The 21,434-nt window shown below is 46.9% G+C and overlaps 1 protein-coding gene across 2 annotated transcripts in view; it reads left to right on the forward strand.

The window, feature by feature from the left end:
- Nucleotides 1-21,434, forward strand: part of Gel (Gelsolin) — a 98,984-nt gene that overhangs the window by 74,791 nt on the left and 2,759 nt on the right. The window contains exons 7-19 of one of the 2 annotated variants that reach the window (XR_016283018.1): nt 2,500-2,578; nt 6,029-6,127; nt 7,345-7,501; nt 9,730-9,845; nt 10,383-10,520; nt 12,357-12,443; nt 14,146-14,331; nt 14,757-14,840; nt 14,983-15,044; nt 15,877-16,060; nt 16,747-16,857; nt 18,685-18,810; nt 19,853-19,915. Coding sequence is in view for 1 of the 2 variants with exons in the window: in XM_089544577.1 (XP_089400703.1) it covers nt 2,500-2,578; nt 6,029-6,127; nt 7,345-7,501; nt 9,730-9,845; nt 10,383-10,520; nt 12,357-12,443; nt 14,146-14,331; nt 14,757-14,840; nt 14,983-15,044; nt 15,877-16,060; nt 16,747-16,857; nt 18,685-18,810 (1,429 nt within the window). In the remaining variant the exon portion in view is untranslated. The remainder of the gene's footprint in view (nt 1-2,499; nt 2,579-6,028; nt 6,128-7,344; nt 7,502-9,729; nt 9,846-10,382; nt 10,521-12,356; nt 12,444-14,145; nt 14,332-14,756; nt 14,841-14,982; nt 15,045-15,876; nt 16,061-16,746; nt 16,858-18,684; nt 18,811-19,852; nt 19,916-21,434) is intronic. The other variant, XM_089544577.1, reaches the window with a different exon arrangement.

Raw genomic sequence — 21,434 nt, forward strand, 5'->3', positions numbered from 1 at the left:
GCAAGCTTTCCGGTCGCTGCAGAGTCTTGTGTCGTGCACATACGCAAAGGAAACACTGAAAGAGAGAAAAAGAACGGATACGTCAAAATTGTGGAAGCCTGTAAGCGCAGCGCTTTTCTTCACGTGACACAAATTGTTCTATGGTGCTTCATAAGCAGAGCTCGAACTGCAGTCGTAGTCCACAGTTTCTATTCCTGACTTGCAAAGCTTGCTGCAGTTTTTCCATCCAGACTTACTGGCCTAGAATACACGGGCGTTTGCAACTGCTGAAATGCCACATACCACAGATACATAGTTCGCAAGGATGGCAAGCTGGGAGAGTTGGCACGAGTCCACTGCGGAATGTTGTGGAAAACCTTTCGCATTGGGTGGCATGAGTGGCTGTAGTAAGCACCATGCGGTGACCGGGAGCACAAAGCTTATGTGATAGGTGACGTATAACTAAGTCTTGTTTTGTAACAATCGCACAGCCAGCAGTGTGCTTTCGTTTCATCAGCTTTTAATATCGACTGAATTAAAAATACACTAAGTACAATTGAAGTTCGCCTTGGTTGATATATTATCATTTAGTGATGCCAAAAACCGTACATTCAAGGAACGCGGAGCTCTTTAAGAAAGAAAAAGAAAGCGAGAAATGAAAGTCAAGTGCCACGACCACGAGCCGTTTCCGCATGTACAACGCGATGACGTTAGGGGAGGTTTTTTTGTTGAATACGCCAGAAAACAAAGGCTTACGCACCAGAATATGAAGGTAACTTTTGCTTTGCTACAACTGGTGCACTTTTATCGCGCAAGAAGGACGACCACAAACGAAAAAAAAGAAATCTCTGGCCGTAATGCGATTTCGGCGACAAGGGGTGGTGGGAATTGCCACCGAGGGTTGCAGTGCGTAGTGATTGAGGGTTGGCGCCGCTTCCCTCCCTGTTGATGAGGGGCACTGCACACGCACGACTACGACGACGACGCCATGATTTCGCCGAATGTGCCATATACAGCTGTCGCTGTAAAATTATTAAGCCTGAGGACATCATCATCATCATCAAGTGTAGAAGATCAAACGACGCAAACACACGATTCTTCACGTCATCTCCTACGTGACGCGTTTCAGTCGGATTGGCGGGAAAATCCAACTTTAGCACCAGGTGTCTCAGCAACGCCAGTGTCTTTCGCTACCGAACACACTTGAACGAAGTCGCGTAAAGTTAAGCTATCAGATTTTAGTTACAATAGAAGCCTAATGATGTTATCGTCAGGCGGCGCCAACGCCAGCATTCTCCCTTCCGCGCCTCCTCCGTGGTTCGAACCGCGCGCGCCTCTGTTCCTGCAGCACAGTCGAGTCAGGCTGCATTCAGTCGCCCCCTTCGCGTGCGGCTTAATTAGCGCGCCTAATTTACTCTTCTCCCGCGCATAAAACGAGGGTGAAGTTCGCGCTCAGAAAAGAGGCTCTGTCGACGTGGCCTTATATACATCTTTGGCGCCGGGCTTTCTTGTACCTTCGCTTTCGTGCACACTGTGCGCGTCTTCGTGGTCGACACTTTTGCTAATTAAAAAAGTTGAATTACGACCAGTTCTTGCCTTATTTTTGTTTCAGTAGAGGTAAAATGAAATCTACTCTGTGCAAATTTCGGCCAACAAGCGTTTTTCTCGTGCCATCTGTCACCGTTGTTGTGGACTGCGAAGGCTCACAGCATGTCTGAGAAGGATGCATTTGGCTGGCTGGTTTATCTACGCGTCTACGTGCTCGTGCGCGTCGTAGTACACGTTAGCGCGTGCCCAAGTTGGTAAGGTAAGCGGCTCTGTATTGTAAATGGATGGCGTCACTCTGGTTCTTTGTTGGACCGGAATTTTCCAATACGTTCCCAATATTGGGCCAATTATCTGTGCTGACTTGTGGTACGTCATGTCTGCTGGAAGCTTTCGCTCCTTCAGCCCTGTAGTTAATGTTATCTATAGAGCAGATTTTCGAAATATGCGAGCTAGTGCGTACGTTTAACTCACTAGCGATCTGCTCATACGCTCTACTTGTCCCAATCAGCTGTCAGGAGCGCAAGCATGCTTTAGCAGGGCACTTGGTTACCGCTCATGTCTCCTCTACATTTGAGATCAAAAATAAGTCTTTGCTGGGAGGCAGGGTGCTTGAAATTGATGGTAATGACTGCTTTGCTGTGAACCTTTTTTTTAGACAACAAGGGAAAAAATAATGCGGGCTAAAGTAGCGTGAACACGGTACTTCTCGTTCGCTGAACTGAAGCAACTCGCGGGGAATCGTAGATGACCGGCTGTTTGAGTTGAAGCTCTTGCGAAACTTTTCCTAGCCAAGGAAACAGCCGGCGCAACAGCTGTGATCATCCACACTGCAAAGCGATTCGATGTGTAGACTCTAGTGAACTAAATAATGTTATTCGTGTAAGGGTTGTGTGATTGCTTTGAATTTCTTTGAATTGAAACTTCAGGGAAGTATTAAAAGAGATTAAGTATTATTTTATTCTTTTTTTTCAGGATTTCGGACGCGGATGGAGAACTAAAAGTGGAAAGAGTCGGTGAAAGGCCGTTGGCCCAAACGCTTCTTGACCCCAACGTAAGTTGATAAGATCTATAAAGAAAGTAGCAGCCACCTGACATCTGAAAACTACTACATGATACAATGCTAATTCACTATTTGTTTTTTCTTACATAATGCCTGCACTACTATTGAAGCATTAACGTTGAGAGGGTGGGGACGGGGGGAATGCAAACAACGTTTTACAAGAAAACATGTTCAAAATGCATCAAGGGGAAAAATACAACTTGAAAGCCACAGATGCAAACCTGCAGTCAAAGCCACAAAGAATACAATCTAAAATACAGGGCAGGAAAATCAAAAAGGAAGGAAAAACCCCATGGCGCTACGGTGCTGACTTACCGTATGCTCAGATGACAAGCACAGCATTTCGGTAATGAATGTAAAGCAGTCAATACAACACAAAATAAACAGTCCATACACAGTATGCAGTGTGGTATACAATAAATAGTTATTAACCTAACGTAAACTAGAACAATTAACTTCATAGAATTTCAACGAAATCCGCAGGCAAGAAGCGTGATTTCTTTTATTACTCTCGAAAAGCATCAACACTCAAGGGTATTTATAATTTAAAAATGCCCGTGAACCTTCTTTTAATTGTAGTATCGGGCCGATATATAGAACGCCTGTGAGAGATACACGCTTTGCTAATGTCAGTCCTATAAATGATATTTGGATGAAAAAATTTCAGCCTCCATTTCTTTCTCCTGATATGGAAGGCCCCCTGCATTCCAGCACATCTTTAATATCAGGCATACCTGGCAATGTACCGTAGTTATTAGTATAAGAAGGACAACGCAGCGAGCTATGGAAAGAAAAATGATAGGTGTAACGTTAAGAGATCGGAAGCGGGCGGAGTGGGTGAGAGAACAAACGCGGGTTAATGACATCCTAGTTGAAATCAAGAGGAAGAAGTGGGCTTGGGCAGGGCATGTAATGCGAAGGCAAGGTAACCGCTGGTCCTTAAGGGTAACGGAGTGAATACCAAGTGAAGGCAAGCGTAGCAGAGGGTGGCAGAAAGTTAGGTGAGCGGATGAGATTAAGAAATTTGCGGGAATACGGTGGCCGCAACTAGCGAAGGACCGGGTTAATTGGAGAGACACGGGAGAGGCCTTTTCCCTGCAGTGGGCGTAGTCAGGCTGATGATGATGATGATGACACGAAGTACTGTACGTGAACGCGCGAGCACGAGAACCGTAGCTCCTAGTGAGTCTGTACAGTTTACCGGTAGAAATTAAAATGGAAATCGCGGAATCCAGTAAAAACATCCAAACCAAGAATATGTAAAAGAACCGCTGCCGCCGTTGCTGTAACCAACGGATCGTTCCGATGTGCGTCAGCTCCGTTTGCCGCAAGACGACATTGCTTGTCCAGCGATATGATGATGAAATGATGATGTAGCCAACAATAAGTCGTCATCATGGAATAAAAATTACCGACGATTACGTTACTTCGTAATGCGAAATTTGAGCGCAGCAAATAAGCTGTTTCACCTTTTCGATAGATTGAGGCAAAGAAATCGAGCAACACATGTATGCGCTATCACAGAATTTTTTTTTATTTTTCACACGTATTCCTTTAACAAAGACTCCACTAACAGTTCTTGACAGTCATGAAGGAAGCTTTGTGGTCGGAGAAATAGACTGATATATGTTCGACTTGGTACACCAATGCTTGATTCTCAAAGACGAGATCTATACAAGTGCCTCGCGAGGTTGTCACAGCCGTGGGACGCGTTACGAGCGAGAGGAACGGGATGTTCTCCCGCATAAGTGTTAGGAAATTGCTGTTTGTCTTTATGTCAACATTAAAGTCCCCCACTACTAACATCGGTGTGGATCGATGGACGGTTAATGCGAGTTGCAGGAAGTGCACGACGTCTTTCGTGAGTGCGGTAGGGGCGAAGTAGGCAGCTGCTACCAGCAAGCCGTTGGGCAACTTTGCGGCGCACAGTTCGCCAACTTCATGTGACGTGCCAAACATTTCGACTGGTATTGCAGAGAGACCTGTGCGCAAGTAGATAGCGACTCCCGCCGCTCTGTTGTGGTCTCTGCGAGCACCACAGCAGTATAGGAAATGTATGATTTCGAGAGGCTCTTCGGGATCCATCCAGGTTTCAGCAAAGCAAAGTACAGAGGAATGGCGCAGAATGTGATCGTGGTGTACGTCCTTGGCATGTGCGGCAAGGGAGCGTACGTTAAGAATGTGGTTGTGAATGATGAATCAAGTGCTGCCAGCGAATGACGCGTCCATTGGCTGTCTGCGTGTGTTACTGATGTGTGGTTAACATGTTAAGCTTCGCCTGTAAGAGTGGAACGCGACAGCGTCTTGCAGCGCTGCCAGGGAGTCCACAAAACGCCATCGCCAATTCGGCTGTACGCCTTGCTGGACGGTAAATTTATTTTTTCAGGAAAGGAAATGTATCTCTCTCGCATATGTGGGTGGACACCTGCACCTCGCCGTAAGGGAAAGGGGGAAGATGGGAGTGAACGAAGACGCCGTATTAGCTAGACGCGCCTTTGTTCATTCCAAACCATTCAGCTGGCATTACGGAGTGGCTAGCGTGCTCGTATCGCACTCCGGAGACCCTGGTTCGATTCCCCAACTCGACCAATTTCGTTCTCGGTTTTATTGATTTATGCGGTCTAACTAGAAAGGTTAATTAGGCTATTTCATATTTATATTATTGAATTTCTATCCATCGTGTTCTGTCATTAACCTGTCAATTGTTGGAACTGTCTAGGATGTTCGACACAACGTATATGAAACGAGCAACGTCTTACTGAGTGGGGAAGTGCGTGGTGGTGGAGGGAACGCGGCTTCGTACTTATCTGTTTTTTCAGCAGCGTCTCCTTCCGCGTTGCTGTTGTCGCTGCGGCGCGCGTCTTTTCTATTCTTCTGACCTCTTCATTCTCCTCTATATTAATTAGGCTAATTGATTAATTAAGCAATTAACTAAACTCAGTCCAACTTAGTTGCAGCATCACAATACGATCCCTTTGATTGGTTGCATGGTTACTAGCCAAAGTACAATTGGCCCCATTTGAAATTCACGCACTGTGACGTCACGAGCATTTCGACCAATTGAAAAGCGTGACATTGGGGGCGGAGCTGGTTACGAGGCCGACGACGACGCGAAACCCAGGAACGGACGCCAAAGAGCTGCGCTCTAAAATCTTTCCTAAACGGTGCACGAGGCTGCCACGTGGACGCGAGGAAATATTTCAAATAATGGTTTCGCGCGTAAGACAGAAGGAAAGAACGGAGGTAGCACTCCGCACCGTATAATAAGACGGCGATAGCAATGAGCATGCCGTGGTGGACGTTCACAACAGCCAGACCGTTTCTGGCTATTTTTATTCTCATTGGAGTGGGTTGTACGGAAATCAGTTTAGGCTGTAATTTTGTATGCGTGCGTTCACGGAGACTAGTGACACGATGCTTCTCTCTCTCTGACCACGCCAGGACTGCTTCCTCCTGGATGGTGGCATGTCAGGACTCTTCGTTTGGGTCGGAAAAGGAGCCAGCCCCAAGGAACGCAAGGAGTCCATGCTGCTGGCCCAGGTAAGGGCTTCTCTCATTAGCAAGTCCAGCTTTCTTGTTCGTCACTACCATTGCGCCCTAGGGAACTGTGAATGTTGTAGGATGCTGTTATATACATATAGATGGAAAAAGTGTAACCGTTCGAAATATTTCTTTTGAAATTTTTCCCAAAGTGGATGAAAAACGCAAGTTGTTGGCCGCTCTAGAGGACAGCTATAGCAAAGGAGGTTCTTGATGCATCACTCATTCATAAGTTGGGAAGCGATAAATGCGTCATTGAAACACCGGTTGTTTTGCTACGGAAAGAATTTATGTTGCTGAGCAATCTCTTCGGTGTTGCTGTTTGAAGGTAGGGGACGTGCTTCCTGTTATTTTTCCGATTTCCTTTCATTGTTTTCCAGCCCACAAATCATCTTAGTTCACTTTACCTTGATATCTAGCCGCCTCGTCAAATCAGTGGATAGCTGAGCGTGCGCGTTTGATTCACCGAGCACGTCATTTCATTTCCAATTCTTTCAGTTGCAGCTTAGCGCTCGTCCTTTGTTCCTCTCATATCCTTGCTCCTCTCGCGTTAAGACCCCCCCCCCTCCCTTCCCCTCCCCTCCAAATCATGACTTCCCGAAAAGCCCAAACTCCCACTTTGCCCATGCTCTAGTTGTGGGAGAAGGTGATAGCGGCTGAAGGTGTGGCCGGAACTCTAGTACGGACTTTCAAGTAAGAGCTCCGTGGGCGCCGTCACACTGCTCGCTAGACTGGTGTACGGACTTGGCGCTAGCACAATGGAAGCGGTAATGCAACCGGGTTGCAACAGTCTATAGAAAAGGCGTTTCGACATCTCCCTCGCCCGATGGAAAGGTCTCTATATGCTAGATCAGTCCGGATATACCATATTTGCTCTCAATCCCAAGAGGTGCGCAGTGCCCGAGGGCACCTCTACGACGTTTCAGTGTCAGTTTATTATTTATTTTTTACATTTTTGCTGCTGCATGTCGGATCACACCTGTGGAGTTCTTACGCAGGAGATTTACAGAGCACTTCTTAATGCCATGATGCGCATTAAGGAAGCAAGGAAATCCAGATTTCACCTGGTTTACATGTTCTGAAAACTTTGTGGGCATCTCTACTTTCCCGTCCACGCGCGAAGACTTGTTCCTTGCGGTTTCTGCGCATGCATGCACGGTGAAGTGAAAGTGCCCACGCTTATCTGCTCTGTTTCCCCTTGTGCTTGTTCCGCGCAGAAATACCTCAAGTACCGCGGCTACCCGGAGTGGTGTCAGGTGACGCGCGTCATCTGCGGCGCCGAACCCCCGATCTTCAAGCAATACTTCGCCTCCTGGAAAGAACATGAGCACAGCAGCATCTTCGGCCGCAAGGGGGCGCTCAACCGCATCGCAGGTATACGCGCTCGCTACGTACGATGCTAATGCGTACACACCTGCGATCCACATGCACGTGCGACCATTATACACGTGCCTGTCGTTCATTTAAGATATCTTATCGCAAGAGTGCTTCTTGGACATCAGTTTTAGTTGGGTTGGGTTCCTAAACCATCTACTCACTTAAATCACCTGTTCTACTCAGGTGAATCTCCAGCCCCGCCACGGTGCTCAGTGGTTACGGCGCTCGGCTGCTGACCCGAAAGACACGGGTTCAATCCCAGCCGTGGCGGCTGAATTTCGATGGAGGCGAAATTCTAGAGGCCCGTGTACTGTGCGATGTCAGTGCACGTTACAGAACCCCAGGTGGTCGAAATTTCCGGAGCCCTTGACTACGGCGTCCCTCATAGCCTGAGTCGCTTTAGTACGTTAAACTCCAGTAAACCAAACCAATCATGTGAATCTCCAAGACGTATTACTGGCCTTTCTTGTTCTAATAACCGTCATCTACTTATCTAATAAGCATTGGTTAACGGGCCTGGGTTTTTCAGTACACTACAAAATGGTTCTTTTCTTATATTGCTGTACAATACAGACAAGCCCAGCCGAGCCCGGAATGTATCAAATTATTGTTTACTTCAAACAATCAGAAGAGCCACTTAAAAATCCATTGCAAAAGTATAGCACTATTGTTCACGTATATCGAAATATGGCTTCACTAATCCGCGATAGCCGTGATAAATGAAGCCGCTGACCGATAACCTGAAGCGAGAAGCTTGAAAAAATTGCTGCAATCGAACACTTCTATCCCCATGCACGCGGGGTGATAGCACACTGTGCTAGCCGCATTTCGCGTACGAAAGCAACTGCTGCAATCACTGAGTGGCTGTGACGCTCACCAGGCAAGCACGAGATCCTGAGTGAGATCTGCGGCAGTGCGGTTCGCAGTCAGTCAGGGAAAGCGAAACGCAAGAGTGCTCGTGTACAAAGACTGGTGCAGGTTTATTAGGCCTACACTGCCGAAGTTCATCCGCAGCATTCCACTACAGCGTTCACCACAACCCGGACGCGGCTATGGCAGGTGAAGTTTCCTTAATTGATTAAAATATTTCCTGTCAGGGAGACAAGACGATTAGAGTGATTATTAGGGCCCGGAAATTTAGGCACTAAAGAACCCCGAAATAGGCAGGCATCTAGGCTCTAAATAATATTGAAATAGGTGCTATAAAGCAAAAATAGGCGCTTTGAATAATACTCTTTATTCATAAGTACAAGATTTGTGAGTCAAGCACTGAGCGTACGCAGTCCTCAACTGAAGCAACAAAGCGCGTTCTCAGGTTTTCCAACTTGAAACTCCTTCTTTTCGCTATGCATAGCTTTGTACTTTAAAAGGCTTCTCTTGACATCATATGAACTTAGTGGCGCGAACCTAAAACATTAGAGTCGATAGAGGCTTAGGCCTTCAGGTGATGTGGCCGTGTCGTCTCCGCGTAGAAAGTCTCTGATTTGGGAAATTGTTTCTAGGCATCTGTTTTTTTCTACTAATTGTTGCATCTTTGTAGAAGCAGTAGCGCCCTTTCCTTCCAGTCCCCGAAGTGCTGCTGGTACTTCTGCCACTACCTTCAACGATTCATCTATTGAGAGTCCAGCCTTTTCCAATTTTGTCATCCTTTCCGTCAATGTTGAGAAGTTTGCATTTATGTATGTCAGGTCTCTTTCCAAACTCGCCTCTTACTACACTTCGAGATAAACACTTCGTTACACTGCGTTCAAGTTACAATTCAAGAAAAACGTTCGGCGAGACCCGAGCCTTTTGTGCGTGCATCGGCACGCGCCTTTCACCAAAACGGCACCGAGGACCAAAGTGCCGGATTTAGGCATTTATAGGCAAAAAGTGCAGTTAAATAGGCAGTATTTCCTAAAAAATGACAGAAAGGCAGGCAAGTGCAAAAATACCCCGTTTACGCATTTATAGGCATGTTTAGGCAAATGCCTAAATTTCCGGGCCGTAGTGATTATATCCGGCGCCACTCTTACAACTAAAAGGTCGATACGTTGAGACGTATGCTAAAGCTGCTTATATGAAAGCGCACAGTGCTAAACTTTCCATTTCGTTCAGTGATGTTCTGGGTACGTAGTAAGCGGCTGCACTGATGTGCGTTAATAACGTGTTGTGTCGGCAACGGAAACTCGACGTTGAGCATTTTATCGATGTGTGCTCCTTTTTTTTTTTTTTTGCTCGTCCAGAGATGGACAAGACGTTCAAGGTGAGCGACCTGCATCGGGAGAAGAGGCGTCTGCTGGCCAAGAACCTGGGCAACGCCTGCGGCTTCATGCCCGACGACGGATCCGGAAATGTAGAGGTGAGCGTTGCCAAAGCGCAAACCAAGTATACACATCTGGAGGAAAACGGCGCAAAAAAACGTGAACAAAAGAGAGACGAACACGACAGGACCGGCGCGTGTTTGTCTCTCTTTTGTACACGTTTTTTTGAACCGTTTTCGTCTTGAATCATGAACCAACTAGCCCAAACTAGAGTTGTTCTCAAGTATACACGCCTGTCGTTGTTGTTTACCTGCGGGCTTGAAAATAACATCTGACCGCAAGTATATTTAATGAATTTAATAAAAAAGAGAGGTTGTCTTGCGCCATTTGTAAGCTTTAATTCAGTTAATACAGGACAGTTTACAATTGTCAAAAGAAAGGAACTGTGTTGCTAGCAAGTGGAGGAGGCGGAGGGTTGACGGGAAAGGTGCAAATCTTCCCCGCATAGCGGCATCAGTGTACGTCGATCTTTCTTATTAAAACCAACTGCCTCGCGGTTCTAATCGGCTATATCACTTTATTTTTTGTTTGTTTAACATCGCGAGTGCCTACCGTTTGTTTCTTGCCCTTGCCAGATTTTCCGCGTAGAGAACTTCGAGCTGGCGCCCATAGACCCGGCCATCTACGGTTTCTTCTTCGGCGGGGACAGCTATGTCATCAAGTACACCTACAAGAAGGGCTACAGCGAGCGCTACATCATATACTTCTGGCAGGTGAGCGCTTCGTAAGAGACTCTGATACGTGAGTGGGCTGTTGCACTAAAAAAAGGTAAGCACGATGAGCATAACACTTCTTCAGCAACAATTTGTTTTTTATGCTGCTCACCTCGAGGTATGACCAGTGAAACATATACAACGGCCAATTCGGGCGTTTCAAAGCCTTTCATATGTTATCTGGACCCAGATTTGTCTTGCGCCACGGACTGAAGGGAGGGTAGGGTCCAGTGTGGTAGCCGCGGGAGCTTTATTTTTATAGCGTGTGTAATCACACCTTGTCCAATTTCTTCATTCGATCCCAGTCTCTTAGACTCGTAAATTTTCTTGCGTTAATGCGTATTACGCAGCGGCGCATCCGGGGCTCTTGACGGGTAGTACACGAGGACGTCCTCAAGTGCCTCCCTGGGTTGCCTACCTGGTGTCGGAAGTAGAAGAAAATTAAAAATAGATCATTATATCCTGTGTTTCACAGGTGGTCATTTTTATGGCTATTTAGAGATTCTCTGCCCTGGAAGAAATCGAGAACTGTGAATGAGAACGCTATGCGTCTTAAGTGCAAGTTGATGCTTCTTGCAAACCGTTAACGCTGTGATCATTATTCATGGTACCTTTTGGGATCGCCTGGCTGGGATCAACGTACGCTCCTCAATGACATTTCTCTGCCCTCGCAAGTTCTCTTTCCATGAAGCGTTCAACTATCAGCTAACAAACGAAGTGCGCCTGGTGTTCTGGCGCTGTATTTGTGGCTGCAAACTTCTTTTGTTGTTTGAAATGTAACAGTTTGCCGGTCAGCACGCCTGAACGCGTTTAGCGCCTATAGTGGTTATTGTAATCGCCTAAGCCCCTTTCTGCACAGGCGCTCCGGTGTATTTAACCAACGTACGTTACAATATGTCTGCCCGCAGAAAACTGCCTGTAGCGCTTAATTTCGTACTGCGCCGTAGTCACAGCATCCGACCTTTCTTTTCCTTTCTACGTCGCTGTCGTCCTTTAATTAATCCTTATCATCCAAATAATGTCGGCCTTGCAGCACAATCTACATGCTGTAGTGCCGGCGCCCACATTTCGCTGGCTGGCCTCTCTGGAAACCAGCGCTGCGCGCTTGCCGACGCTCAAAGCAGGCCCAGACTCTCTCGGACATGTCGCGGCGTGCAGCGTGAATCATCCCGCCTCGCTGGCGCCGACGCGGACCCTTCCTCCTTCCCTCCTCACCGTCGGTGCGAACTCCTCCGACGCTTCGTCGGCCGTCGCCTCTCGACCATTGGTCTAATTTGAACGGTGGCCAGTGCCGTGACCTGATTGCAGGATTTGAACTGCTGGCTGCCGCAACCGACAGCGGCGGCTTTAAAAACGGAGCCGCGTTCAACCCGCGCAGCAGACGGGCAGCAGAAGAGCCATCACGCCGGAGCTACGCTCGCCGCCGGGGCCGCCCTTCTTCTTTGTGCTAGCCCGTGGTGCTCTTGACCCTTGTATCATGTAAAAGCCCTTGTACATACTGTACATAAAAGTCATTTGACTCACCGTCGCCTCGACCGTTTCCTGGCTCGGACTCCCAGTCCCAACAATTCACAGAGCGCACGAAATCAACCGTCACGGCTTTTAAAAGAAAACTCCGCATTGAATAATCTGAACGCCTCTTATAGATGGTATGAGCAACCCTGCATAGAGCACGTAGACCCACTCACGCTCAGCCGCACGAAGTCAACACCTGACGAAATAATTTTCGTACTTTTTTATTCGCATTACTGCCTTGACAAGTGATTGTCCTCATTACGATTTGGGGTTAATGCCTTTCGTTTCCGACATATGCTTGCTCGAACTCTGCAACCGCAGGGAAACGAGAGCAGCCAGGACGAAAAGGCCGCCTCTGCGATCTGGGCCGTGAAGATGGACAACGACCTTTGCGGCAAGGCCATCCAGGTACACATGACTGAAAGGGGGGTGCTTCCCTTTCCCATTCCCTTTTATAAAAGCGTGTGCGCTGGAGGACAGCTTACTCCCTTTTTACTCCTTTCTCTTTAGAGTGTAGGACCACAAGCTGCATCATACATACGCTCCACTATTCCCTATTTGTCCTTAAGAAACTTTGAGGTCATAACTTGAGATCATACTTTGAGGAGGCACTCTGTGTTATTAGTGAAAGAAAAGATCAGCACAGTATGATTAGCATGTAAGAGCCGCGTCGATAGGAAACGGAGTATAGATACGTAATTTGATTGACTGCTGTCCCACCAGGAGCATCGGAAATGTCTGGAAGCAATAAGTCGGCACACAAACGTGGCGTTTAAGTTAGGTTTTACAATTACCAGTACACATGGGTCTCGTAATCGCGTTTGTTTTAATAAAGACTTTTATAATAGGGTTGCGCCATCGATTAGGGGGCATAGGGGAAAAGCCGGTGGCCAGTGTGCAGGCGCAGGAGACTAACCGGAAGAGGGGCGTTATTAATTAATTTTGCTTATTAATTTAGTTCATTTTGCACTAGTCTCTAGGCGTGGTCCTAATGCGATTTCGTTGTGCAAGTAACACAAAATGTCCGTGTGAGAAGTAACTAAAATTTACAGCATCGGGAATTCCCAGCGGCGCTTGGCACGCAATGAAAAGCCTACGCGAGCCAAGCGGCTGTAAACGCAGTTCATGTGGCGGGCCGGTGAACGGGAGGGCGCCGTGAGGCCAAATATATCTCACACGCTTCCTTCCGCTCAGCTCGCGTCAGCGTCTTTCGCGTTGACCTGCTTGAACTCGGTGTTATCAAGAGGTTAGTGTCGAATAAGGTAACGACCAAAATAGTTTGCCCGCACACGAGGTGATCAGATGACTTGTTTTTGACAAGAATAAACTATTCTGGCAGACATCGAGGGAAAACTGAAAGTAAGGCTATTGCGCCGAAAGCTGTTTAGATAACTGTGTATTATTTTCTGCACAAGTTCATAAGTTCACGTCCTCTGTACCCTGTCCTAAATACGCATTGTACTCACAGGTCTTTGTACTAAGTATTAAGACGCGGTACGCACAACTGTACTGCCAAGGCTGCGCAATGCCAGTCAGATAGCGCAGTTGTGCCGAACAACGACACCGCTCTAAAAATACCCAAACAATACTCTAACCGCACTTTAGCAACAATCTAGTAACACCCCGACAGCGCTATAAAATACCCGAACAACACTCTAACAGCACTTTAGCAACACTCTAACGCATGCACAGCACTCTAACAACACCCGAACAACACTCTAGCAGCTCTCTAGCAGCAATCTAACAACACTCCGACTGCGCTCTAAAATGCCCGAACAACACTCTAACAGCACTTTAGCAACACTCTAACACGCGCACAGCACTTTAACAACACCCGAACAACACTCTAGCAGCTTTCTAGACCACTCTAACACCCCGACCCCGCTCTAAAAATACCCAAACAACACTCTAACAGCGCTTTAGCAACAATCTAGCAACACCCCGACAGTGCTATAAAATACCCGAACAACACTCTAACAGCACTTTAGAAACACTAACACACACACAGCATTCTAACAACACCTAAACAACACTCTAGCAGCTCTCTAGCAACACTCTAACAACACCCGCACAACACTCCAACAATACTCTTGCCGCAACTGTTGTGCAGGTCCGCGTTGTCCAGGGCCACGAACCGGAGCACTTCCTGCGCATGTTCAAGGGACGCATGATCATCTTCAGCGGCGGGCACGCCAGCGGATTCCGCAACCTCAGGGACCACGACACCTACGACGTCGACGGAACGCGCATGTTCCACGTAAAGGGAACCTCGGACGTCGACGTCCGAGCAATCCAGGCAAGAGATGTGATAAACTATCACGAAGAACATCTCGCTGTACTCTTTTGCTCATCGCTTAAGCCTCCTACGGCCCTTAATAGCATCGATACATCACCGAACGACTGCCCGCAGAGTATTATTTGCAAAGCTTTAATTATATTCCTCCAAGGTGGCACTTTGTGCAGTTTGCCACACCCGTCTACATGTATGTCATCTGTGCTCCTTTCATTAGCGGAATTTTTCACTACCGTGCATATGCAGGGTAATCGTTTTCTGACTGAGAATAACTGCAAGCACGAGTGAAATATTTTAAAGAGCGCATTCGTTAAATATCTGTTGAATACTCTCAGATTGCGTTATTTTTGCTTCCGCTTCATCTACCATGAATCAAATTGCATGGTAACCATGTTATAAAGCTATGCATCTGTGGTGTTGCTTTACAGGTTGATGAAGTGGCGGCTTCATTGAATTCTGAGGACGTGTTTGTGCTAGAAACACCAAAGTCCACCTTCCTATGGCTGGGAGAGGTAGGTGTAGCATTTAGTTGCGTTTTTCTCATTTCGTTTTGAATCTGCGACCAATATGTATCGGTGGTAAATCTGTTAAGGATATTCGCGGACACATATGCGTTCGAACCGTGTTGTTTAATTCTCTATTCTCCGCACGCAGTTCGCCGATCCGTCAGAGATCGACATGGGCCACAACGTGGCAAAGCTCGTGTCGCCGGATAGGTAAGTGCTTCGGAAATTGCTGCGTTTTTGCTATGTGGAGGCATAGATGTAGGTGTTTGTGGCGCTGTATGAAAAGCTCGAGCGTAACGAATGATTGAAATTATTGCGCGTGTACCTTATGAAATGCGACAGAAGGAATATGTATAAAAAACTAACGTAATTAATTGAAATTTGGGAGGTTTAACGTCCCGAAGCAACACAATGACTATGAGGGACGCTGTAATTCATTAATTTAGATTCTCTGTGGTCAATTTAGATTCTCTGGGGTTCTTTAACGCTCGTAAACATCGCGCAAAGTATAAAAGAGACAAATGAAAATTTCCACAAAGAACTCGTCCAGATTAGCGGAAAAGTGTGAAGAAACGTAAGAGTTCAATCAAAGGCTGCTTCTGGAGGCCCTACTAAAGCTGACCCGCATAGACACAGGTTCAGACAGAATTCGAGGAAAGCTAAAGATCTACTGTGCCAGCAATTTCTGACTATATAAATCATTTTAAATTACCAACGTGCGATGTTGCACTTCGTGCGAGTAAAACATATAGACGGATACAACTCAAGAACGGAGCAGCAAATGCCCCTTAAAGGAAGCCGTCTGTCCAATGGCATCGGCCTGCTGTCACGACGTCACATTCATTCACTTCCAGCCCGTTATCCATGCGCGATACAATACGACAACATGTAAAGCAGTTGACCGTGATGTCATGACAGGTCGGCGCTACTGACGCGGCCCCTTCTGCAGACAGAATAGCGCGCCTACTTTACTGCTGCATCACTCAATGATTCCACCTCGGTTTTCGTATAGAATGGCTTTTGCGCATCACCCTTACCTCAGGCAGGCGATCGAAGTGAAGGAAGGCTCCGAGCCGGAGGAGTTCTGGAAGTCCATCGGCGGCAAGGGCGAGTACAAGAAGGGCCACCAGGAGGTGCACAACCCGCTGCTCGACGCGCGTCTCTTCAAGTGCTCCACGGCCACCGGAAGGCTGCGCGTCATCGAGATATGCAACTTCACCCAGGAGGTAGATACATACCCCATACACCCAATGCACGTCGTACTCGTTTATTTCTTATAATGCATTCTTCGATGTAAACACAGCGTTGTTGCTGATCCAGTCAATGCCAGAGCCCTTGGAACTGCGACTTAGCTACGTAATTGGCTTTATTAGTGCACAGATGAACGATGAACGAGCGGCTTGCGCTCTGGTAGAGGCACCGGTTCCCTTGTCATGAGGGCTGCGGCACATAAGGGCGACCAAATAAACGTTCTGTTGTGCCGCTGTGACCACATCGGAGCCATGGCCCAGAACAACAGCGTCATTTTATTGAAGGCGGTTTCTCAGATCAAATCGTTTGGCTGGTGAGCCTATAGGACATTTTGGTGAAAGCCGGAGTGCTTTTACTTGCGCGTAGAACAAATGACGCTGAAAAGAATCATAAGAGAGCGAAATCTTGCCTGAGGAACTAAATATGAGAAAGGGTAATCCCTGAACAACCGACGAACAACCGACGAACAACCGACGGGACACGCGCATACGAACGAAAACGCATCGTCCACTGGTTCAGTTGCACTTTTCTAGCCTGTGTATGAGCAAATAGCTCGACAGTAAATGTGGTTTATAAATTCTTGCCAAGCCCCGGTTCGACTGGAATCGACATCGCCATCATCGTCCGCAAGCTGAATTTTTACCGTGTTTGTCTGGTGCAGGATTTGGACGTGAACGACGTCATGATGCTGGACAGCGGTGATGAAATCTACATCTGGATAGGCAAGGGATCCACCGAGGAGGAGAGAACCAAGTCGCTCGAGGTGGCCATGGTATGCGTCACAACGCTCTTTTTCCCTCTGCATCACTCAGGCCATCTTTCGGTGGTCACCTTCAATCAGTGCATGATTATCATGCGTGCTTAAATTTCGCAATGTCCACGTTCATTTCGGTTCTGGATTGACGAGTTTCTACTCTTTTGCGTTTTCTGTGAACTGACTCTCTGCCTCAAGTTTTGTGCACCTCTTTTTGCATCCCACTCAGTTGCAGCGGTCTTCCGTTAGATGGCACTTCAATCTGCGCATTTAACCAACTTAGTTTCTTCTAGAAAGCTGGGCCGTAATAGATGCGCTGTCATTTTCACGTTTTTATACGTTTGTGTGCATTTTTTACAGCGAAAATATGTGATAAGGACCTCCCCCTTGATGGCCGTCAATGATTCGTCGTAGGCTGTAGCTATTAATGGTTCGCTTGCCGGTTGAGCTTCGGTATTGGCGGTGTTGTTGCAGCAAGATCACGTGACTAGCCCGTGCGCACCTCATATGCCTGTGGCCGCTTCGTCTTTGCTGCTCAAAGCGGATGTCACGCGGAGCTGCATGCACCTCCTTCGCGTATACCTTCACCAAGGCAAATGGTGATCCGTCGGAACAGCCGCAGTCAGCAGCCGAAATTCGGCGTGCTCGTCGTAATGCGGAGCCGCTAGACTTCGGTGCCAAACTGAACATCGTCACGAAGGAAAAATAAGATCTTCACGAGGTAAAACCAGCATGTATTGAGAAGAGGGAAGCATCTAGACTAGCTGCTCCTTTGGCCATGCCCGGACCTTTGACATTGCCGCTGCCTGCTAAACGTGTGATAACGGATTAGCAGCGTGCTCGCAAAGTGGTAGAGACAGCTTTTCGCAGAACTGTTCGTGTTAAGCACCCAGTGGCCATTGAAACTCTCTTGCAATCCTAAACCTCCGCAGGACGTCCAAGGAAGTTTTAGTGCCCATCGGGCAGTAGCTTAGCTGTTGCAGTTTTATTTTTTGTCGCATAATCAGCTACTAGACTTCAGTTGCCTATTTTGAGCAAGCTGGTTGTCGGTGTCAAAAGCCTGTCCCCTCAAATCATTCGGTACACGATACCTCGCTGCGACTTGTGATGATAGGTCGTCCATCGAATCTGCAGATTTCATTCTTACCATGACATGTCTAATCGGCCACCGCAACGGCACGTAGCCCCAGGATTGATAAAAGAGAACTTTCAACAAATATCATCGTGACGAACTCGAGGGGATTCTCATTGTTGCATTTTTTAACTTCTGATAAATCCAACAAGCCTACTTGAACTCCCACTTGATGTACCAATTCTATCGAAAACTCAGGGTTAGCGACATTCGCCCTAGGGGTAGTGCGCACCTCGTGGCTCCAGGAGTTGTAACAAATAGAATAAATTTTCGCAGAGATACCTAATTATGTTATGCGTTGGCAATGCGATAGTATCAGTAGTTGTTGACGCCTCTTCGGGAGGTGATGTCGCTTTGGTTTGGTGAAGTCGCTTCACTCCAGCCAGTGGGAATGCTCAGGTCGGGTGAAGTCACTTCACTCCAGTCAGTGGGAATGCTCAGATCTGTTGACGTCACTTTCAATCAGCCAATGGGCAAATTTTTTGACTGACGACACATTTTGCCTCCATGGGACTTCTAGTGCTATCACATTGATAACTGCCCCTTCACCATCCCGATTAACGTGCAAATTATGTTCGCTGTAGAACTAAGGCTTCTTCAAATAATCTCTACTTAGCCCTCTCCTGAACCCACATGGTCACCAATCCCAGCCTCGGTGTTTTCCTGGCTTATTGCGCGGCATCTTGGTGACGTTCAATGAACTGCACTTGCAGGAATACGTCAAGACGGACCCAACGGAGCGAGATCTGAACAGCACTGCCATCATTACCGTGAACCAGTCGGAAGAGCCGGAGGCCTTCACGGCACTCTTTGACAACTGGGACCCCCACCTCTGGGAGGTAAAGCGACCGCTTCTTTCACATGTTTCCCCGGCTTTCGAGCGCCCTTCTTTGTTCTTGCGAGTTTACCTGCGCAGCTAATACAGCGACCTTTCTTGCGATGCTGAATATGCGGTTTTAAGGGTTGAGAGCCGCGGCAACGTGATTATTCAACTAAAAGTATCGCGGGACGCATGCAATGTGGGCGCAATTAGATGAATAGTATGTTCGTCATGCATCATATCAAGAGATACCTCGTGCTAGTGCACTGAGATGCGATGGGCTGATAGCGAAACTTCGACGCTGTCTTCCTGTTTGCGAGTGCTCCTAGCACAGCAGCCCATTGTGCATAGATTCGGGCTGAGGCGACAGAAACAGAAACGAATACGAGGTGAGCAACTGTTGGATTATAAAATCTCAACTGCAGCAGGGAAGTACAGCTGCCTGCGTAAAGATTCTACCGATCCTGACCGGCAGTTACAATGTCATCGGCAGCTTGATGTACCGTCACTTTCACGTTGTTCTAACGAATATTGTACCGTCTCTCAACCGCGAGCTTAACATTAATTCGCATCTTGGTGTCTTCGCTTCAGCTGCATGGTATTTCTAAGCGAAAACGCATCATTTTGTAGTTTATCTCGGTTTCTGTGGTGTGCATGTTTTGTTAACCGTGTTGTCTTTCTGTCTTGGGAACACCATTAATAAAACCCTTCCCGTGGTTTTGGAGTAGATTAAAACTGTAATGTGCATGAAGTAAGATGAAACTTCATTCGCATGATATAGATCCTAACAAGTATTTTGAACTACCATTCCTAGTTTGACTAATTTAGTTATTAACAAATGATGCAAGTACCGCAATGGAGGAGTCAAAATTTTAGATTCTTTCAGCAAAGAAGGAAAGAACGAATGCGAACCTTAGCCTTGAAATTAGAACGGGGCTTCACCTGAGGGAGCTTCGATGAATTACTCATTTGCAAGACATGTTACCTACCCTTGGTGCTGACTGCCTTTCCGATGCCTCTCTTTTTACTCACTCTTCGTGTCATCGTTGGCGGCCGCTCAGAAGAGCCGGTAAAACGGCCGCCGGTCGCCGCGCCACTTCCGAAAATCATTGTTGGCATGGCCCGTACGTACGTTGGGTTCTAACCACTCCGGTCCAGACCGGTGTTCGCCTTCGCTTCGGCACTAACCCTCCACGCTGCTGACACCGCGAAATGAGCGCTGAAACCAAGCATGAATACTGCCATCAAATGTCTCTTAATAGTTAATATGGTGACTAGCATCTTGTCACCAATGATTGGAGGTTTCACGTTATTACAATGGTAGTGTTTTGTTTAGTGGCTTGGTTATGTGTTTTCACATGGAAACATGAGATGACTCTTAATCAGGTGACGATAACGTTTGCTGCTCCAAGGATGTCAAGCAATTGCTCATCTTTAATGTTATTGGCTTTTACAAAGCAGCTAGTTCAAATATGACTCGACGATCAGCTGTAGCAAAAGGTCTCGAGTGGTCACTTGTACCCTGCTAGGAGAGACCCTAGATATTCCTATCATGGTCTTGCTTTATCTATTATACTAGAAACGTAGCAGCAAGAGTGAATTGGCTCTTAGTTTAGGGATTACTTTTTCATCAATTATATAATGTGGTCTTCCACGTCCAGAAGAAGGCAACTTTCCAGCGCTCATTTCTATATGTGCACGCGCATTGACTAATCGAACAATTATGCTTAGAACAAACCCTGCCTGAAAATGTTGCATGTACTAAGAATCATATGCCACAGTCAGTCTAGATCTATAGACTTTGGTCCTTCTTTGAATAGGTTGCAGATAGGTCGCTAAACCTGCGTTGGCCTCGTAGTTTAATCGCATTCCGCACTTTAATGCTTGGCTTCAAGAAAGTGCGTTATGTTTGAAAGTATTTCAAAAGCTCTATAATGTGTCGCCGGTCATGGCTAAATTGACGTCGAACAGAAGCCTACAGCTGCGGTCTTTTAAATCTCTCCTCAGGAACACCACACCGGACGAGTGGAAGTTGAAACGGAAGAAGTATTTACGCCTTAAACTTAGGGGTCACATGTTTGTGGTCGTGTAGCATGATTGAAGCTTGATTACACTGCATGAGCACCAGCATGACCTGAAATGTGTAGCGTGACTAGCTCTCGTTAAGTCTGCGGGTAGTAACAGTGCTACCGACTTTATGCTATTTGCACTAATCATAGTGGTACGCTAAGAGGAACCACAGAGAAAAGGGTGACTCTTACTAGATTGCAGTCATAGAACTGACTTATACGTCCCATCTTTTGCTCTGCCCTTTCTTCATATTCGTTTAGTGCAGAGAGCCGGGATCATTTATGGCAGTAAGTAAATCCTAGCAGCCTTGCTCAAAGCACTTAATTTTACAACATTATCATACAGCATGGTGCTTTGCAGGCACGTTGTACGCGGCGCCCACTTAATTAAGTCGTTCATGCTGGAAGCCTAATGCTCATCGATGAACGTTGAAAGTGCCGAAAAGCGTAAAGAGAAAAATAAGGAGTGTGAAATTTTTCTTTGCATGAATAAAATGCACGCTTCAAATATGCCCAATGTGCACACACAGCTCGTTATATATTATTTTCACTTCGCACACTGAACCGAGTTACC

Source organism: Amblyomma mixtum, chromosome 5 (assembly GCF_055824585.1).
Source record: "Amblyomma mixtum isolate Tamu chromosome 5, ASM5582458v1, whole genome shotgun sequence".
NCBI classification, from domain to species: domain Eukaryota; kingdom Metazoa; phylum Arthropoda; class Arachnida; order Ixodida; family Ixodidae; genus Amblyomma; species Amblyomma mixtum.